The following is a 21,244-nucleotide window of genomic DNA, read 5'->3' as shown; positions in this document are numbered from 1 at the left end:
AAAGAAAATAATTTATAACTAAAGGGATTAATGTGTCATAAAAAATAAATAAGAGAGTCTATGTAAAAATGATCGGAGGCCTAAATATAAATATCCCTTAATTTAACTTAACTATATAATAATTATATGTTATAAAAACTAATATCAAGATATTTTGATTTATTAAAAGCAAATACAATGATCACATAATAAATATATAAATGATAAAGTGTGTATAATAATAATAATAATTATTATAATTATTATTATTATTATTATTATTTTCCCTACAGAAATGCAAAATAAAACAATATTGGTAAATGGAACATCTAATTAATTAAGCACTTAAAAAGTCTCATAGATTGGTATTCTCAGTTAAATTTTTACTGCGCAATTAATGAGGAGTAGTTTTACTTTTACACCACATACAAGCCTGCTTGCTGGCGAAGTGATATCGATGTTAATTTTGATTGCGACCACTTGACTTCTTATCATAAGCCAGAGGAGCAACAGGGCTGCCGTTGGAAGAGTTCATCTTTGCAGAGCCACCATAACTCCATGGATAGTGATATTAGAATTATACCTAAATATTTGTTTGTAGCCGATACTTTAATTTCGAAGAACCTTTTAGACAATGGCCAAAATTGTTCAGAATCCTTGGATCAACCCTACCCAATTGAATTTCTGCTAGGGTTAGCCAGGGCTTTATCGGCTAACGTGGAGCTACCCCTCTTCGTTGGATTCTTCGGTGGCACTGTTTTAAGCAATAGTCATTAGTGTTGGTTGGTCCATCTTTTTTACGGGACATTTTATGAGAGTTTTTATTCATATTTAGTTCTCTAGCACTTATATTGGACTTTTGGTTTTTTCTTTTCTCGTTATAGATTGGTGATTTTAGATCCTTCAACTCCTGCACTTCATAAGATTGTGACTTAGATCAGTGGATTATAATGGAGCTTCAGGACGACCTGAGGCTATTGATTTATGAACTCCTAAGAGCAGTGTTTCTCTTAGTAGTTTTTAGTGCCGTCGAATTTGATGCTTATTTTACTTATAGTACTATCTATATAAATTAAGTTTGAGGCTCGTGTTAAAAATGTTGTTGCTTTATTCCTCCCCTCTCATTTGTGTATCAGATTATAATTATCATAACTAGATGTTAATCAAATGCTAAGTTTTTCTCAATCAAAAAAAGAAACTTAATTACCATTTGTAGCTAAATATCATCTAGATTTACCAATACCTCCTCTCTTTTTTTACCACATGTGAAACTTTTTTTGTTTTTGTTTCTTGAATCAAAGAGATATATGTGAATAATATTTTTTTGGTTCAAAAGATGAATATAACTAATATAAAAATTTAGGAAGCATAGATAAAAGATTCTGATAGGTCTGAAGGTACAATTGAAGAAATTGTAGCGAGAATAACTACCTTGAAAGAAATGAGTAAATAATGAGGATAATAAGGTTATTATATTCATAGTCTACTCTCTCACGCAAACACGTCTCGATCAGCACTAACTCCAAAATTATAGATTTATCAGTGACCTCCTCTCCCCTCCTCCCAGTCCCAGATTAACCGCAGGGCTCCTGACACCGAACTGACCAAAATACCCTCGCTAAAGAGGCCTCTCGCGCAGAGGTGGCAGCCTGGCAGAGGGCATCGCCATTAGTTGGCCCGTCTGAGGCGAGTAGGGCTAATTTTGTCCTCTGGCACTTTAAAAAGTCTTGGGGCCTAGTGTTTGGTCCTCAGCGCGAGGGGGGGAGTACGGAAGACATCGGAGGCGTAGCGCAAGTTCCGAGGCACGCGGGCCCACTTCACCCCCCACTGAGAGATATTATTATTTAAATAGCTGGGTTTGGGTTTGAGACTTGAGGAGACGAATTTTCTATCTTCTCATATAATATATTTTACAATTTCATCCTCCTAATTTATTATAATTAAAAAAAAAGATTTTTATGTTTTTTCTGGTTGTCAGTTAGGACATCCTAAGCACAGTAGAAAAATATAATCTAAACTTTAGATCGTTGAAATAATTGTACCTCTGATATCTGAGCAGGTACCTTTCAGGACAATTATGAGGTAGGACTTTGTCAGAGTAAAAGATAAGTGGAAAATTACATGCTTACCAAAGACAAATTCTATCTGCCAGGTTTTAATTAACCATGAAAATTTAACCAATATGCTTCCAGTTTTTCTTTTATATATATATAGATAGATAGAGAGAGAGAGAGAGAGAGAGGGAGAGGGAGAGAGAGATTTTTTTTTTTTGGTTTGTGTGTGCAGAAAGCTTATAATTAAATACTATATATAAAGATAAGAAGAGCACCATTGATGAACTAGCCAATGAGATTATTAATGGAGTTAAGGCTGTCAAGCTACTGGCATTGTAGACTGGTCAAGAGACTTTCAGATGCACAGGCCATTAAATCCAACTTAGTCATTCATGAATCTGACACGAGCCAGCTTTTTGATCAAATGCCCTGATCTCTGAGCTATAAGCCAGTCAGAGAAACTATACATCAACTTTTCTTTAATGGATCACGAGCCCCAGAGAAATGAATCCTATTCGATAGAAAAGGTTGAGACAGTTGAAGATTCAATTTTTCTTTAAAGTAAAATACATTAAATTAAAATTCTACTCATATAAAGCTTTGATGAGAAAATCAAAATCGAACATACGATGTCTATCGTGCAGGGCATTACACCAGCTTAATAAAATAACTACACTGTTTATGCCTTTATGGTACATTCTCTCCCAAAGAGAGGAGAGAGGCTAACGTAGTCGGTAGGAAATGCACAGTTTGAGGAAAGTCATCTTTCCTTCAGATTAAAGGAAGAAAAGGACGTAGGTCTCTCTCTCTCTCTCTCTCTCTCTCTCTCTCTCTCTCTCTCTCTCTCTCTCTCTCTCTCTCTCTCTCTCTCTCTCTCTCTCTCTCTCTGTGTGTGAATATGTGAGTGTGTGGTAATTAAGTCAAGGGTCTCATGCACCGAGATATGTGAACTCTTGTCTTCACCTTCTCACGTCCTCCACAAGCATACCCTTGCTACTCTGCTATAAATACACCCTCATAGACTCGATCCTTCCTCACCCACTTCCTCCATTGAACACCATATCTTTCTCTACCTCTTAGACGCCTTTTCAAAAGTATGAAAGGATCCTTAAAGCTCAGGAGGGATAGCGCCATAGGTGATGAGCTTGAAGAGTTTTTTATTCATCTAATGCGCTATCTATCCTGAGTTTCATGGTTTCTTTCTACTATAATAAACTGCGGCATTGTTGGATGGGTTTGTGATATATTTATATATATTTTTTGCTTTTTATGCCTCGACATCTTTATGCTATACTTTGAATAGGAGGTAATTGAGGTGATAACACCTCACGCAAAAATATCAGGAGGAATAAAGTTTAAATTAACTAATTTTCTCGTTATGTTTCTCTCCCAGTTAAATGCTGAAATGCCATGGTTCTTTTTTCTCCTTATATGTATGGTTCTCAATATTACCACATTTCGCTGTTTGAAATTATATGCATGTTTGATAACATATCTGACAAGTCTTTTAATGATCTTAATAGCCTATCAATCGAGCCGTCTAATCTTGGGAGGCCATTGACAGTTCACATGGCTCCACCTCACATTTCATGCATGCAATAAAATTTAATTTTTCTTTCTTCTTTTCTTTTATTTATGGAGCAAATTGAATTTTTTACCTTCTCTAATTAGCCTGATTTTAATTTATAGATGTATACATATTAAATTTAAACAAGACATCTTTCTATGTTTCTGGTGCCATTATTAAATTAGACTAATATACGTTTCACATTCACATTAATAGTTAATTAACAATTTAGTTTGAACTATAGGGTGTTAAGTGATTAAATTTAAAATAATAAGAGTAAAATATAAGGTAATAACACTGCGTCATTTTTAATATCAATGGACAAAACTAGCATATCATCTTCTTCCTTTGGTTGGTAAAGAAAGTACTTGAAATGCTAAACTAAAGCAAGATATAATTTAATTTACGAAGAGTCCAAAGCTTGGAAAAGGGCGAAGAAAACTAAGTTTGACCTTTTCCAGACTCCGTGGATGCTACGGCCCCCTAATCGCTCTTCGAATTTTGGGTTTATTTTATTATTATTATTATTATTATTTTGAAAATTATGGGTAGCCCCGTTAGATTTATTAAATTAATAAGAAAATTTAGATATCACAAAGTTGAGAGAAGAAGCAATAAGACATCACATTTGGAAGTATCTAAGAATCTCAGTTAGCCAAATTATGGCTATATATAATTCGTTTACAATCATAAATTATTATAATTTATTCAAAAAATATTTTAATACTCCTCTCTTTAATTTCATAGAGTAGTCGTCAAATTAGGCTTACCATAAGGTTCAACCGCTTCGCTAAGAAGATTTCAATTTTTTGAGGCCAATCTATCTAATTTTTCTACATAGATAGATAACACATTCGAGTGAAATATGAGTAGTAATGTGACGAAGAATACTAATGAAGTACTCACGGCAAAGAAATATATAAGAAGAGTGCACACCACCCTAGAGTAACATTTTTGAATATCGCAGTATTTTAAGTTTACTTACAATGTTCTCTTAAATGTTGCCAATTCATAAGATAAAACATTAGATATGATAGAAATTTTAAGAAATTTATCAAAAACACATTATATTTTTGCCTTTATTATTGTTCACATGTATGTATCATTTGAATATATAAACATCCATAATTATTTATTTAAGATGATAGTAATATTTTTGAGTAAAAATTTAAAGTTAGATTAAAAAAATAAAAATTGACATCATATTTTAAAATCAACTTAGGCATCTTTTATTTTTCAAAAGCCATTTTGCATGACAAAAAGTGAAAATTAACTCAAGATATTTTTGCCATATTATAAATAACATATGGAATGAATGATAATAAATAAAGAAAAATTATTTTTTATTTATAAATGTTTCTTTTTCTTCTAAATTTACTCTCAGACGATCTTTGGTGCGAGAGACCCATCTAAGACCTGGTTAAACGGGTCGGATCCGAGGTTAGGTATATGGTTTCGGATCCGTGACCGCAATAACTCTCCTTTCGTTCGTCAAAAGCTTCGTGGCCAAGAAAACGATACGAGTGGGCCATCACGCTTTTGAAGGCCTTCCTCTGACACGTGTATAAAACGACGGCTACAAACGCGTCACGGCACAAGTAACGTCAGACCACATCGACAAGATTCGTGCTGCTTTTTTGGTAATATCCAGATGAGCCGCAATTAATTAAAGTTGGCAAAAAAAGAAAAAAAAGAAGATGAAAGAAACCCCTGGAATGGCCGACTTCCTTGGCCACCAAGAATAAGAATCATCCTTATAATTAGAGACGATTGGGGGAGACAGAGAGATAGCGAGAGGTTTTGGATTAATCATTGTATTTACATAAGCATGTCGGAGCCGGAAAGGTCAGGATCCCAAGTTGTGATCTTGGTGGCTTTTTCTTTAGTAATAGATATTTCTATATCTCTAGCTTGAATCTTGGGTTATTGGAATTTTTTTATGTTGTTGTGTTGCATTCCTTGCTGTTCTTTCTTGGAACCTATTTACGCAAGTGTTGTTTGCTAGAGTTGTTTGTATGGATTTTGGAATACTGTCAATAAGGAATGTTTTGTCATATTAGATTGGATTTTAAGAGTAAGCATTACTTGTTGTATACCAAGGCAGAGTAAAAGTTTAAAGCACGCATTCGAATGTTACAGTATTAGCTAATGATAGAATGCCATATAGGCTTCTATGGATTAGTTCATAACTTTTCTTGATGGTAAAGAAGCTTCCTAAATCCTAACTTTTCTTGAATTATGATACTGAATGGTAACTCTCAAGTCTCAAGTTTGGGACTATCCTTGTTCCTGCAAGAGATCCTGGGTAATTTTTTTCCTTTTAAAAAAGCAATTGTTTGCTTCCTAAGTTCTCACTTCTTTCATCTTAAACTGTCCTGTTTCAGTATATATTATATGCTGATGTAATTTTCTTTTGTATTGTCCAATGGTTGCTGCATTGTATAGTCCTCGTTTGACATATATGAAGTCTTTCCACATATTTCTTTTTTTTGTTGTTGTGCCTAATCTTAATTATTGAGGTTGCTCCAAACATATAACCATTGCAATGAACTCTGTAACTTCTCTCGTAAAGCCCATTTAACTCTGCTCTGCAGGTGGCCCGTAAAATTTGGAGTTCTTTGTTCATAAAGATTTCTTCTTTTATTTGATTTGATTGTTTTTATGTTTTGACTTGTCATTTATCATAAATCTCGCCGTGCTGCTCTGAGCTCTCTATCTTCTGACTTAAAATAGAAATAAAATAATGTGAATTGAACTCTCAAGACCAGCAGTTGAAGAAAGTGGGTGCTTTTTCCCTACTAGATTAACGCCACATCATCAGAACACTTTCAATTGGAGACCATGTCTAACATATGTATATGATCATTGGAACTAAATGAGAGGATAGCTATCGATTGTTGTGGCTTATGGTTTGTTTTATATGGATCATCAGCTCTAACGTAATTCTTAAAAGTTTCATTGTACTGTTGTTCATTAGTCCATGGCAGCCGCAAGTTATTTTCGGTTTACTTTCTATGCTCTCTTTCACTCTCTTATGTAAATTAACAACAATTTTGCGTCACAATATTATGGTTTACCTTGTAATTGAATTTTTGACCTGTATTGCTTCAGAAAAAGGAGAGGAAGAAATCGGAGCGGTCGTCCTGATAATGTAGCAGAAACGCTTGCTAAATGGAAGGAGCTCAATATGCAGTTGAGCTCTTCTAATGATGGCAGAAAACACATTAGGGTGTCGCCAGCAAGGGGATCTAAAAAAGGTTGCATGCAAGGGAAAGGAGGCCCGGATAATTCCCGTTTCAATTACCGTGGTGTGAGGCAGCGAACATGGGGCAAGTGGGTAGCCGAGATACGGGAACCAAACAAGGGAAGCCGCCTGTGGCTGGGAACCTTCGACACTTCCTGTGATGCTGCTCTTGCTTATGACGAGGCTGCCAAGGTCTTGTATGGCTCTAGTGCACTCCTCAACTTTCCTGCAGCTGAAGAAACAACCTTGTCCTGCTCAAAACCTTATGAATCTACCACAAGTGTTTCTCACGACAGGGAATCTGAATTCATGTTGCTAAAATCGGAGTTGATCGACAATGAGATCAAATGTTTCGATGCTCCAGAATCAAATACTACAATCATATCGGTGAAGGCTGAGGCAAATGAAGAAGAGGTAATGCAACATTGTGACCTCTCACAGAAACAACGTGAAGATACGATGTACGGTAGTATAAGTAATGAAGAGTTGTGCGATGTTGATGACATAATAAGATATTTGGACTTTGATCCTACCTGGATGTATTCAACCAACCAGAGTATGCACGATCTGGATGACAAGTTTGGAGGTTGTGATATATACTATGGCAGCCCTTCACCATTGTCTTCCCAGTTGCAGAATCCAGATGCCGAGAAGCAGCAGGCACTCGCAGGAATGGATTATAATTACGGAACCAGTGAAAGCCACAACGAAAAAGATCAAGACGATGAGTTGGTGACTTGAAAGTGCTTCTTATTTCAACAGTTGCAGACATTCGCAAGCACATACATCTGACAGTTTGTATTTGTTATTCGTTATAACTGGCAAGAGTTTGCTGGTTTCCTGGAGGTTTTAGTCTCTTATACGTTTTGGTAGCTCTTGGCTTTTGATGTACATGTAGTAGCAGAAATCTATTGATCTATATTAACTGCTATCTTATTTCGTGAAGTTGTAATCTTCTCCCTTAATTATTCCTCACCTTAAATCATATTGTCCCGCTTAACTAGAATAAATTTTTTTTCCAATTCATGCTGTAGATAAAACTTACATTAGAAAGAATCAGAAATTTGAGATGTTAAACAAATTCGAATTCTTATCTTAGATTCTATAAATAGTTATAAGACGATAAACTATACCAAAATTAGGATATTTGAAATTCTTCTCTTAAGACTCTATAAATAGTTGTAAGATGATAAAAATTAAAAAATTATACTAAAATTAGGATATAATATTTTGTCTTGAAGCACAGAAACAAAAACTCGTTAAATTATTAAGTCCATCAATACAGGTGGCAACAATGCTTTCTTCTAAAAAGTAGACGACGACGACATTGATTCATTAGACAATTGTTTGACATCTTTTATGTAGTTATTAGATCTTTTAATTTAAGTATTATAGCCAGTTATTTGACATCATTTCGAAATTAACATATAGAATGTCTCGGTAGATTGTAGATTAAGAATATCTTTACTATAATTGAAAGATACGGTATGAAATTAGTAAAAATATACCTGTTAGTCATAATAACTTTTCTTAGAAAAAACAAACTTGACTCAAGTATCTCTTATTTCCATATTTTAAAAAAAATAAAATAAAATAAAACTTCTTCGTTTTCTATTTGGTTTTCTCAAGTTTCAACCGACAGTTTTCTATCACACAAATCAAACCAAACCAAATCAAACCAAATAGACGAGAATAGCTTCATCCCTGGTAACATCAACAATCTTAACGAACTATCACCGCCACTGTTATGGTAAGTATGAATCAAATACTTGGCAATGTCTTTCTTACCTTCTCTTCGAGGGACAAACAGATCGATCGACGAGCTAATTGTTTCTTGTTTGATGGGCAAAAGGAAAGGCTGCAGGGTAATCAACCCGTTTGATTCCCTTGCATGTGCTGATGCTATGAGCAACAACTTGGAATGCTTCCTATTCGATAGCCACCCCGGTGGCTCTAATGGCATTTTTCAAGGCAACAACCCGCTCCAATCATCGCTTACCCTACTCTCCGTCCAGGTCGTGCTCGTCGTCGTCGTCACCCGCACCCTTCACTTCGTCTTCAAGCCTTTAAAGCAACCTCGGGTCGTCACCGACATCGTGGTATTGTTCATGCGCTATTATAGATATCATCTTATACAGTGGTAAAGATTGTTAGTATATAGAAGAAGATTAAAATCGTCGTTATTCCAACTGTTTTTTTAGAGTGGTATTATCTTAGGGCCGTCGGTGTTATGCCGGTACCCGGCGTTCAAGGAAACCTTCTTCCCCGACAGAGGAAAGCCGGCGCTCGATACGGTGGCGACGTTCGGGCTAATGTACGTGATCTTCGTCATCGGCGTCAAGATGGACCCCGGGCTAGTGGTCAGGTCCGGAAAGAAGGCGGTGATCATCGGCCTCTCCGGCATCTTCTTCGCCTTCACGCTCCTCATGGGCACAATGATCTTCTTCGTCGCCGCCAGTTACGTTTCCTTCGTGAAGTTTGTGATCGCCTTCTCTTTGTCCACCACGTTCTCGATCACGTCCTTCGCCGTCCTTGCCCCGATCCTCTCCGACCTTAACCTCCTAAACTCCGAGCTCGGCCGCATCGCCATGTCGGCGTCGATGGTCAACGACGGTGCCGGGTGGTTCATCATGCTGTTCTCCATCTGGTTGGACGCGTCGGCCGTCTCCTGGCTGACGTCGGTCTGGGCTTTCCTCTCCATCGTGGCGCTGCTAGTGTTCGTCCTCTGCGTCGTCCGGCCGATCGCAATGTGGGTCATCGAGCAGACGCCGCCGGGGAAGCCGGTCGACGATGGCTACATCTTCATCTTCCTCTTCATCGTGCTCGTCGTCGGGTTTTTCTCCGACATCGTCGGGACAAACTCCTTCCACGGCGCGCTGGTGCTCGGGCTGGTGATACCCGACGGGCCGCCGCTCGGGGCGGCGCTAACGGAGAAGATAGAGACAATGGTGTCGGGTTTGATCCTGCCGCTCTACTACGTGATGACGGGGATGAGGACGGATTTGAACAAATTGCATTGGGATGTGTTGCAGCTCGTTGCTTCGTTGGCTTGGTGCGGCAAGCTGGTCGGCGTTCTCATCCCTTCCCTCTACTTCAAGATACCCTTCCGCGACGCGATAGCTCTTAGCCTCTTCATGAACGCCAAGGGAATCGTCGAGGTCATCAGCTTCAACACTTGGTTCTCCAACAAGGTACGTACCACTTTCTCATCACTTTTATTTTCATAATAAAAAAATATAATTAATCTAAGGTATTATTTTCTCAATATTACATTAATTCTAACTTATATATATATATATATATACATATATAGATGATCGACCAGAGTACGTTCAGCAGTGCATTGATCGCAATAGTATTGGGCACCGGCGTCGCCGTTCCTCTTGCCACCATGCTCTACGAACCCTCTCGGCTCTACGCGGTATACAAGCGCCGCACGGTGCAGCACCTAAAGCCCGACACCGACTTTCGCCTCATTGCTTGTGTCCACGAACAGTCCCACGTCCCCGCCACCATTAACCTCCTCGAGTCCTCCTGCGCCACCATTAACTCCCCCATCGTCGTCTACCTTCTCCACCTCGTTGAGCTCGTTGGCCGCTCCGCCCCACTCTTCATCCCTCATAAGCCGCCTGTCCGCTCCGTAGACTGCTCCTCCCACGGTAGCAGCAGCCAATCCCTCATCTTGGCCTCCACGTCCTCCACCGCCAACGTCACCAGCTCCTGCCCCATCATCAACGCCTTCCTTCTGCACGAGAATCGCCACCCGGGCACCGTCTCCGTCCACCCTTTCACCACCATCTCCCCCTATTCCTCCATGCACCACGAGGTCTGCCGCCTCGCCGCCGAGAAGCGCGCCTCCCTTGTCATCCTCACCTTCCACCGCAAGATCGTTGCGGGAGGGGGAGCCGTCTCCAACAACGGCCTCCGCAACGTCAACCTCAAGGTCATCGCCAGCGCGCCGTGCTCCGTCGCCATCCTCGTCAACCGCAAGCCGGAGGGGGAGATGTTCCCCATCGGCGGACAGTTCTCCCACGACATCGTCGTGTTCTTCTTCGGCGGCGGCGACGACCGGGAGGCCTTGTCCTACGCGTTGCGCATGACGAACCACCCCAGCGTCAGCCTCACCGTCATCCGGTTCCTCCCGAGCCGAGGCGTGAGGGACCACATGACCGACAGGAGATTTGACAATAACTCCCTCGACGAGGTGAAATTTGTAAGCATGAAGAATAAGAGAGTGATATATAGGGAGGAACTCGTGAGGGATATGGAGGAGATAGTGGAGGTGATCAGGACGCTGGATGCTAGCTGCTTTGATTTGGTGATGGTGGGGATGAGGCAGACGTGGAACACAGTGTTGGCGGCGGAGGAGTGGACGGAGTGGAGCGAGTTCCGGGAACTCGGAGTCGTTGGAGATTTCCTCGCGTCGTCGGACTTCGAGTCAAAGTTCTCGGTGCTCGTGGTGAAGCAGCAGGACCAGGCGACCAGGGTGCAATTGATGGTCCCCGGCCGTACTAACATGCTTGGTGATGGAATTGATTAGCATTAATTTTTTTTAGAATTTTATTTATTTTTAACTTTATTTTCAATTATTAACTAATTGTCAGTTATCATTAGGAGCTAAATAAATAAATATATATATATATATATATATATATATATATATGTGTGTGTGTGTGTGTGTGTGTGAGAAAAAAAGGGAAATGATTCATGCTTTTGTTTGGGGGGCTTGGATTTTGATCTTAATGCAATATTCAATTGATGAAAGCATATTGTTCATCAAACTAGGATTTCTTTTCTCCTTCTTGGTAATTTAAATGCTGTGCTGCAAAACTGTGGCATATAACATATATATTATGAAAAGCTTGTAAACAGAAATTCCATTCATTTATTAAAGACGACATGGTATATAAATTGAGAAGGGAAGCAAAATGACAATCCATTAAAAAACAAGTCCTATGGTAAAACATGAGAGCATAAAGGAAATAAGATTTTAAACATGAGAACATAAAGGAAATATAACAAGGAACACATCCATAACAAAATCTAAAGTTACCAACAAAAAAAATCCAATAATATGAATAGAAAAAATATTAAAATGGATATGACAAAGGCGGTTTGAAGCCAACTGTTGTAGGAAGGTTACAAAAAATTTATTTTAAAATAACAATTAAATATCATAATAATTATATTTTAGAATATAAATATTAATTATTAAAATTATAATTTATACCATACACTAATCTAATGACTAATTTACTTTTAATATTTATCAATTAACCTATTTTATATCAAATGAAATGTTATTCATAGTAATTTTATAAAAACAAAGCACCTTTTTCTTAATTTTTTTATATTAAAAATAATTATTATACTGCAATTTTGGAATATGAGTGATTATAAGAATAGTTATTTTTAAAATAAAATTCTTATTTTAAGAATAATAAAAAGAAAATTTTATTCTAAAATTAATCTAATTCTTAAAGTAAACTGAGTACTAAAATCTCGCCATGAGTTATCTCCTAACTGCGGGTGGAGAGAGAAGAGGATAAGATTGAGCTAAGCGGAGAGGCGTCGGATGAGAGCACAGCGTCACAAGCAACAAATTTTGCCCAAGTACAATATCGATTGCAATTGGCTAGCTGTGAGTATGTGACTCGCTGCAATGAGAAGAGCTAATCCCACTGTTTTCTGAGGGGCTATTCAATTATTAAAAATACAAACGTCTATTGGGTAAGGTTGCAATATCTGATCACAACCTACAATTTCTCAAAATCCCAAATACAAAATCAAACCTCTGCATTGCTTTTTTCTTTCACTACTTATTAACCAAAGACATTCTAAACAGAGCAACTACGCTGACAGAAATTTGAAACAGCTAAATACATATACAAAAGCCACTATCATAGGATTCAGAAGAAAAAAACGGCTTAACAGCAGCATGCAACCTCCATCACTAGGAAAAGCACTTTCTATCTGTTCGTCATTCCTTCAAACAACTGGTTGATCATGTCCTCCACATCCTCCGGAGTATACTTCACATACATATCCCTTCCGCTGTCCGCCGTCTCCCGCAGCCTCCCTACGACGCTCCGGTACGCCGGCATCACCATCTCCAACACCGCCGCCCTCAGCTGCTCGTCGGCCATCGCCCACCTGGCTTGCGATCTGCAAATATCCTCTAAATAATTGTTGAACATCCTCAACCTCTCCCCCATCATCCTCCCTCCGCCGCCTGTCGTCTCGAGCGCGCTGACGACCTTCCCCCAAGTGGCGCGCTGGTACTTGCTGATCCACTGCCGGATTTTGGATGCCATGCGTCGGATCCACTCCTCCCCTAGTAGGACCTTGAGCTCGCTGTCCTCCACCTTGTTGAGTATGTATCTGGCGTTGTTCACCAAGAAGACGGAGCCGAGGGAGGGGTCGTTGTAGAGTTCGGATTTGGAGATGAGGTTCGTCAAGAGGACGTCCATCATGTAGGAGATATGGACGGCGAGGGACGAAGTTGGACGGTCGGGATTGACCGTAGAATCGCCCTCCATGACCTCCTCTAGGGTTTGGCGGAAGGCGCACGCCGCCTTGAGGTAGTTCATGACGTAGCGGGTTATCGGGTGGGATCCGCCTCCGGGGAAGGCTTCGCGGGCCGGGTCGCGGCGGATTAGGTTTTCCAGCTCCATGAAGATGCCCTTGATGGAGGTGCTGAGGGCTTTATATACCGCGGCGACGTCGGCGCGGAGGGCGGAGGAGACGATCCCGCTGAAGAGGTCGCCGATCTCAGGGAGGAGGTCGCGGACGGCTTCGTACATGTCGACGATGCGGAAGAGGCGCTCCGGCCCGCGGCTGGCAGCGGCGACGGCGTCAGCGAAGGAGAGGAGGAGGAGCGCCGGAGCGCGGGAGACGAGGGTGAAGGCAAGGTCGTCGAACGGCCCCAGGTTTTCGAAGACGTGCTCGCAGAGGCGGAGCTCGCTGGGGAGGAGGATGCGGAAGACCATCTGGAAGGCGCGAATCCAGCGAGAGATCTCGTCTTCCAGTGCCGGCCACGGCAAGGATTGGATCTCCTTGGCGGTGCGGGAGCGAATCCCAAGGCGGGCGATGCTCTCGTCGACGAAGCCCCCTCGGGCGAGAACGAAGACCTCGGCGCACTCGCGGCCAAACCCAGCGGCAACGAACCGCGCCGCAATCTTTTGGAGGTCGGCAATGGATCCGGGCGGGAGGGCTACGATGACCAAATCGAAGTCCGTCACCGGCCTCGCAATGGGGATCTGGACATCACCGTCGTCGTCTTCTTCATCGACGTCGTTAACGTGAGTTGGGGGTGCGCCGTCAGGGTGCTCGATTAAGGAGCGAAACTCGTTCTCGAGCAGGAGCATGGAGCGCCCGAGAAGACCATCCGCATGTTCGAGGAGCGGCAAGCTCGCCGACGACGAGCGGGAAACTTCGAGGTCGCGGATCGTTTCGAGGAGGTCGTCGACCGCCTCGAGAAACGCGGCGGCGTCGCTGTTGTCGGACCAGATCGGACGATGTAAGCTCGCGAACCGCGAGATCTGACGGTCAAGGGTGCGTAGAGTCCGGTCTATCGATGGTAGTGGCATTGGGGCTGGGGCGGTGTCGGGGTCGGAGACAGGCTCGTGTTTGCCAGCGATCTTGTCGAGGGAAAGACGGCCGTCGTAGTTGGAGAAAATCTGGAGTATGTCATCAGCCATCGTGTCGCCGAGGGTCTTGGCGATCTGGCGGACGGCGGCGATCAACTTCTCCTCGCCGTCGTCGGCCATGATCCTTCCCTTGGCAAGCTTCAGTCGCGGCCTATGGTGTTTTCCATTAGGGTGTAGGTAGAGCTAGGATTAGCGATTGTGTAGCAGAGTCGAGGAAGAAGGGAGGAATAAGAAGCACGCGGATACTTGGTCGTAGGAATCGCCAGAAGGATAGACGAAGCAAGAGTAGACTTTTTTGCGGTAGACGTTCTGCTCTTTCGTGCGGAACTGAAATAAAGTCATCTTTCACAGTTCGGAATTGGACGGTGGAAGTCTTGAAGGACAACGATTAGCTATGGAGAATAGTCTTGGAGACATATCTCATTAATAGAATAAAAAGTGAACCGGGACCCTCAAGAATTATTTAAAAGAAAGCGTTGACTTTATGTAGGAGAAAAAAAAGGGAGGCACGACGAGAGAGAGAGAGAAACAGTACGTATGTTCGTAGTTTTAAAACGTGGACGCCATGATCAGCGCTTGTCGCAGTTGACTGGACAACCGTCCTTTTCACAACTCATGGTCTGGCCTGCATCGGAAGAGAATGGCCGATTTAATACGTCGGTTGGCTAGCCTTGGGTTTCGGTGCATAAATCTATAATCCCGGTGGACTGACTTTATTATATCCAAAAATAAGAAGAGACTACTATCAAAGTGAATTAGCCGAAAGGATTCATCTTCTTGGCTGATTTCTTCTTATTTCGGTCTTGGACGACAGCCAAACTTTGGGTTGTGAGAGCTGAGAGTGCTCCAAGGAAAGCGGTGGATTTGGGTCTCAGTGAAGGATTTGAAGAGCAACGACTACACCTAATCGAGACTTTTGTTCACTGACGTATAGTACGGATGTTCTTAACGTTTTCTTCTTGAATATTAGCATTTTAATGGCACATAGAGAATTTGGTACCTGCCAGAAAAATTAAAAATAAGGAAACCTATAATTTTTTTTCCTTAAGAAACAAGGCAAACCTTTTTTACTCTACGAAGCTTTTGTGATTTAATTACTTTTAATTTTTTAATTTACAATAATAGATTCTATGAATTATAATATAATTATGTACATTCTAATATAATAAAATATGCACCAATCATAAACAAATATATACACTCAATTTTTATATACTAAATTAAAAAACTAAATACAAAAACCTATGAAGTAAAACTACAGCCCATCAGGACAGAAAATAACAAAGAAAATTAAAAAAAAACCATAAAAAAGAAACATCAAGGTAACAGTCTACCAGATCACCAACCAATGGAACCGTTCACATCTCTTTTCCAAACTCAAATGATAATTTACACACCCAACATGACTCTCAACGACAGTTTACAAGTTCCCCAACACCACCGAATGGAACCTCCCTCTTCTCCGTCTCTGTTTTTTTTAATGCACTTCAACCATCTGAAAGAATTCTTTAAAGAAGAAGCGAGCTGCAAAGGTTAGCCAAGACCTTGTACTTAGCCTCCACGACGTGAAAAAGGAGAGAGAGAGACGAGACATGTGGTTCGTAGTTCAACAACGCGGATGCCGTGACCGGTGCTATTCTTGGTAGACCAGTCAACAGATAAACGGGAACTGTAGTAGGCCGGCCGGCCTCAGAAAAGTATCCTGTGATTGGGCTTGGGCTTTTCCAGTCGCCACTATAAAAGAAGGGAAATGGTTAACATGTGGAGGCTCAGAAGACTGTAGTATAGCAGTACTACCTGCCACCAAACCAATTAAAGCTCTACTAATTGAGCCTTGAGACACACACACAGAAAGGAGGCCAGAATGTCGATGGGAGTCGGCAGCACCTGCGTCTGTGTCACAGGAGGGAGCGGCTTCATCGGATCATGGCTCGTCCGCTTCCTCCTCGATCGCGGCTACACCGTTCACGCCACTGTCAAAAGCCTCGGTACTTGAATGAGTTGAATCCCTTCCCCGCCTCGTCCTAATTTTATCCGACTCAGAACTTATTTCTTCTCCAGAGGATGAGGCCGAAACCAAGCACTTGCAAGCCCTAGACGGCGCCGCCTCGCACCTTCACCTCTTCCAAATGGACCTCCTCGACCCCGCCTCCATCCTAGCCGCCATCACTGGCACCACTGGCGTTTTCCACTTAGCCGCCGTCTTCACACTTGATCGCTTGCAAGATCCCGAGGTATTAATTGGATGGGAATTTAATAAATATTCACTCAATTTACTCGTTATTGATCTTATAATAAAATAAAATAAATTAGCCCCTGATACTAATATTGAATATCGAGTTGATTCAAAATATTATACATATAACAATTAATATCACTCAATTTAACGTCGGGCAGAAGGAATTGTTAGATACTGCTGTGAAGGGTACGCTTAACGTTCTCCGCGCGGCGAAAGACAGCGGAGTTGGTCGAGTCATGGTGACTTCTTCTTCCACTGCCATGGTGCCTAATCCGAACTGGCCTATCGATTTGGCCATAAATGAGGATTCCTGGGCTGATATTGACCTCCTCAAGAAGCTCGAGGTATAAGCATTTCACCTTATCCTGATCAAGAATATATAATTCCAGTATAGGAGACCTTTCCCTGAAATAACTTCACCTATACCACAACATAAACTCGAAAAAGCTATGCATAACTTAAACCTGATACTTGTCTATGGCATGGTATTAGCTCTGGTATCCCCTGTCCAAAACTCTCGCCGAGAAGGCGGCGTGGGAATTTGCGGCTGCCGAGGGATTGGATATAGTGGTGATAAATCCAGGGATGGTGTTAGGCCCTTCACTTCAACCTCATATTGGTGCCGCCATCAAAATCTTGCTATATATTCTTCAAGGTATTTACTTGTAGCTGCACTTTAGTACCTCGATGCATTGCTATCTTGGTTTAACTGGTTATACTTGAACTGATTCATGACTCAGGCATCCCAGTTGATCTGCAGCAATTCTATATTGGATGTGCAGATGTAAGGGATGTCGCAAAGACTATGATACTGTTATACGAGAATCGATTGGCACAGGGACGGCATCTGTGTGAGGAATCGATAGCCCGTTGGACCGACTTTATCGACAGGGTTGCGGATCTCTACCCTGAGTATAAAATTCAAAGGTAAGAGACTGCTGTCAAAAGTGAATTTCCTGAAAAGAATTTCATGTTCTTGGCTGATTTCTTCTTTGATTGTTTTGTAGAGTCTTGGAGGACAAGCAAACTTGGGTAGTGAGAGCGGAGAGTCCTCCGAAGAAGGTGGTGGATTTGGGTCTTAGTTTCACTCCAGTGGAGAAGACCATCAAGGATGCAGTGGAAGATTTGAAGAGCAAAGCTTACATCTAAATGAGACTTGTTCACTGATGTACTTCTAAGTGATGTTTCCTGTTTGAGCTAATGAAACATGCATGTTGTAGTGGTATGGATGTTCTGTAACTTTTTCTTCTTGAATTTATTACATATTTTTATGGCATGTAGATTATAGAGAATTGTTTTCTGGCTCATGAGGAGAGAAGGTAGAAGGGAAATTAAAACAAAGGAAAAGGAAAAGAAATATAAAAGCAACATAACAAAAGAAAAGGAAAAGTTTATGCTCATTAATACTTTAGACCCGACGTGCCTCTCACCAGCTCCGATATAAAGGTATCTCAACCACCTCCCAATGGAATCTCCCCCCGCTTCTCCTTATCTTTCTTTACGCAGTCCAACCGTCTGAAGGAATTCCTTGCAGAAGAAGCGAGCTCAAAAGCTAAGATAAGTGTACTTTGCCGTCTCTCTTATCTTTCCTTCCTTCCATGGCTTATCCTCGTCTCCTCTTGGCCCTTCTCCTCCTCTCCTTCCTCTGCTTCGCTTCCTCCCCTGTCTCGGCCAATAAAGTCTCAGTGTCTCTCTACTACGAGGCCCTCTGCCCTTACTGCTCCAGCTACATAGTAAACAACCTCGTTAGGATCTTTCGAAATGGGCTCATCTCCATTGTCGATCTCGATCTTGTCCCTTATGGGAACGCCAGGCTTACATCCGACGGCTCCATCATTTGCCAGGTTAAGTATGAGCTATAATTCTTGTTCTTGGAATGCGCTTATTGGAATCTTCAACATAATATGAATTGTTTGAAAAGGTCCCCTCTTTCTAATCCTCTCTTCTTATAGTAATTATCACTCTTCGAATCAATTTCTGAGAACAATGTGACTTAAATTGTTGGTCTGTTGGTAATCTAGCTTGGTATAAAATTAAATTTCTTTTTAATCATTCTGCAAATAAATGAAGGCTATGCTATTATTTTTCTGTAGTACTGTAAACAAGCACATGCTGCTTACTGTCTACATTCTGGTGCAGCATTTAGTATATATATGGGCTTTCTGCAGAGAGATAGGTGTGACTTCTATAAAGAGGCAGTTGGGTCATGTGTAAAATATTTTGCTTTTAATTTGTCTTGGGAATTTCTAAGACTGCTACACTCGTGCTTTGTTTCTAGACATAGAATATTTACTCTAGCCAATTTTTAAAAAAAGGCGACAGATGAACGGTAAAGTAATTGTTTTCACATAATAGGAATGAGACGCTAAGATGATTTATTTAGTAAATAAGATTGATCATATATAATGAATACTGATTTCCTAGCACTGTTTTAGTAGCTTAAACCTACTGACTAAATCTTATAGGGAAGAATAGATACCACCAACCTGGGAGAAGCATCTATTGGGGAGTAAAATTTCTGATTATTTATCTGGCTTCTGCTCAAGTAGATAAAGTTAACTATGAATCTGGATTGCTACTTATTTGGGTCGTATTAATTTTAGCTGTCATTCTTCTATAGGGATGAACTTCTTTATCCTTTTCTCTTCATTTTGCAGCATGGCGAAAATGAGTGCCTATTGAATGCCATCGAAGCATGTGCAATCAGAATGTGGCCTGATGTGGTAATGTATATAGATATATTTATTTCCTACTTCCATATCAGGAAATGCGATTATATATCCATGATGGTTAATTATAAATATTTCCAAAGATTCAGGATGTTTATCAAACTCTTTCTTGATCAAATCATCCGATATCATAAGCCACTAGTCTGACAACTAAAACTGTCTATCAGCAATTTTGATTCCTCTGTTGCATAATTCTGAAGAAATTACGTCTTCTTGAGGGCTACTTTTATACATACAGAGTTACAGACTCATGCAAGTTCGATTAACACCTATATTATTGCTGAGCTTGTTATTTAAATTAGAACATAATCCTCTCTTTTTTTAATTAAATTAAGAAATCTGTAATGCAGCAACAGCACTTCGGTTTCGTTCGTTGTGTTGAACATAAAATAATGGCTCAAGGAGAGACTGAGTGGCAATCCTGCTTCCAAGAAACTGGTTTGAGTTCAGAAGGTGTTTTACATTGCTACAATAGTGGAAATGCAGAGCAAGTCAGTACAATATCTTTCTTCTTCGATATATAATTTTTTTTTCCAAGTTCCTTTCTTTTTTCAAGAAAATGCTTCTTTCATGTAACTAAGATCTGATCATCTGAGTTTGACATAACATATCCTGTTACAAAGACCTCATGATGCTTGTCTTCTTAAATAATCCAATTTTATCATCCATTATTTTGTGGATTCTTAATAACTAGAATAGCATTAATCTGGTTATGACAAATGTTGTATGGATCCAGTATCGATAATGTTACTAAGATCTCAACAAAATATTTGTATTAGGTGTAACAAATGCATACTTCTCTTCACATCCACATGGTTGTTTAGGGTAATGCACCCTTGTGAGAAAAAATGTTGCTGAAATGATTATCTAGAAATCTTTTGGCTCATATAATCCCATTTTGTTGTGAAACATCTATAGATAATTGTCTGCATGCGCTTACGAACTTCTAATGTTTGCTCTCATTGAAATGCAGCTTGAATTACAGTATGCAGCAGAAACTGGTTCTCTTCAGCCAGCTCATCAGTATGTTCCTTGGGTAGTCATTGATGGCCAGCCACTTTATGATGTAAGTGTATTCTTGATAGCCCAATTTCTGCTCTTCTTTTTAATCCTGTTGATTACCAAGACAATGATCAAATTGCTATTATTCATTGCTCTGTGCCATGAAATATATGAATCTTATGCTAATTAAGGGTTGTTTCCTTTTATCTTGCAGGATTATCTCAACTTTGAGGCTCATATCTGCAGAGCTTATGAAGGTGAACTTCCTGAGGCCTGCAAAGGACTGACACAAACAATCTCCGAAGAATTGAAAGCCAGCCGAGGAGATCAGGTGTGCCTCGCTGATGAAACGATCAGCTGATATGCAACTAGAAAGGATCATTAATGAAGAGTAGCATATTGATTGAAGTTTCAATTGCCATTGTTTCAATATCCTTTATCAGTAGGAGCTATTTATAATTCTAAGAATTGAAAAATCCACACTGGATTGTCTTTTCAGATGCCTAATTAACCTGTGTTTCCTCCAATTATGTTCAAAATTATTGTTTTGCTCCAGAAAAATGCACATAAATTTGGCATTGCATTCTCCCTCTGGATCACTCTGTACCTGTGATGTCATATAAGATGCTATTTGATACAAGAAAAACCAAGAGACATGGATTTATATTGTTCAGCAGCTTGCTTATTCCATTGGAGAGAGCAGTCATTTCACTATATTTTGAAGAAAATAAAACTTATGTAGTTAGGTTACAACCATTCTATACTACTGAAATCTTAATCA

At 40.5% G+C, this 21,244-nt stretch overlaps 5 protein-coding genes across 5 annotated transcripts; 4 read left to right on the top strand and 1 right to left on the bottom strand.

Moving 5' to 3' along the window:
• Nucleotides 1–5,274: 5,274 nt before the first annotated feature.
• On the top strand, nucleotides 5,275–7,789 carry LOC140798922 (uncharacterized). The gene is made up of 2 exons (XM_073153014.1): nucleotides 5,275–5,445; nucleotides 6,712–7,789. The coding sequence occupies exons 1-2, from the start codon at nucleotides 5,429–5,431 to the stop codon at nucleotides 7,583–7,585; spliced, it is 891 nt and encodes a 296-aa protein (XP_073009115.1). The 5' UTR covers nucleotides 5,275–5,428; the 3' UTR covers nucleotides 7,586–7,789.
• Nucleotides 7,790–8,731: 942 nt separating this feature from the next.
• LOC140799207 (cation/H(+) antiporter 15-like) lies at nucleotides 8,732–11,452 on the top strand. Its single transcript, XM_073153387.1, has 3 exons — nucleotides 8,732–8,943; nucleotides 9,046–10,035; nucleotides 10,158–11,452. The coding sequence occupies exons 1-3, from the start codon at nucleotides 8,749–8,751 to the stop codon at nucleotides 11,382–11,384; spliced, it is 2,412 nt and encodes an 803-aa protein (XP_073009488.1). The 5' UTR covers nucleotides 8,732–8,748; the 3' UTR covers nucleotides 11,385–11,452.
• A 1,096-nt stretch (nucleotides 11,453–12,548) lies between these two features.
• On the bottom strand, nucleotides 12,549–15,802 carry LOC140798712 (exocyst complex component EXO70B1-like). Its single transcript, XM_073152724.1, has one exon. The coding sequence runs from the start codon at nucleotides 14,611–14,613 to the stop codon at nucleotides 12,814–12,816; it is 1,800 nt and encodes a 599-aa protein (XP_073008825.1). The 5' UTR covers nucleotides 14,614–15,802; the 3' UTR covers nucleotides 12,549–12,813.
• Nucleotides 15,803–16,264: 462 nt separating this feature from the next.
• LOC140798713 (phenylacetaldehyde reductase-like) lies at nucleotides 16,265–17,957 on the top strand. The gene is made up of 6 exons (XM_073152725.1): nucleotides 16,265–16,481; nucleotides 16,555–16,727; nucleotides 16,891–17,076; nucleotides 17,225–17,387; nucleotides 17,473–17,659; nucleotides 17,740–17,957. Exons 1-6 carry the CDS (start codon nucleotides 16,358–16,360, stop codon nucleotides 17,879–17,881), a joined length of 975 nt encoding a protein of 324 aa, XP_073008826.1. The 5' UTR covers nucleotides 16,265–16,357; the 3' UTR covers nucleotides 17,882–17,957.
• Nucleotides 17,958–18,125: 168 nt separating this feature from the next.
• Nucleotides 18,126–21,136, top strand: LOC140798714 (gamma-interferon-responsive lysosomal thiol protein-like). The gene is made up of 5 exons (XM_073152726.1): nucleotides 18,126–18,576; nucleotides 19,390–19,455; nucleotides 19,812–19,952; nucleotides 20,435–20,527; nucleotides 20,678–21,136. The coding sequence occupies exons 1-5, from the start codon at nucleotides 18,331–18,333 to the stop codon at nucleotides 20,822–20,824; spliced, it is 693 nt and encodes a 230-aa protein (XP_073008827.1). The 5' UTR covers nucleotides 18,126–18,330; the 3' UTR covers nucleotides 20,825–21,136.
• Nucleotides 21,137–21,244: the final 108 nt, after the last annotated feature.

Source organism: Typha latifolia, chromosome 12 (assembly GCF_019914945.1).
Source record: "Typha latifolia isolate L0001 chromosome 12, TyphaL0001v2, whole genome shotgun sequence".
Classification (NCBI taxonomy): Eukaryota; Viridiplantae; Streptophyta; class Magnoliopsida; order Poales; family Typhaceae; genus Typha; species Typha latifolia.
The sequence above is the reverse complement of the archived record's forward strand: the minus strand, read 5'-3'. Positions and strand labels throughout refer to the sequence as shown.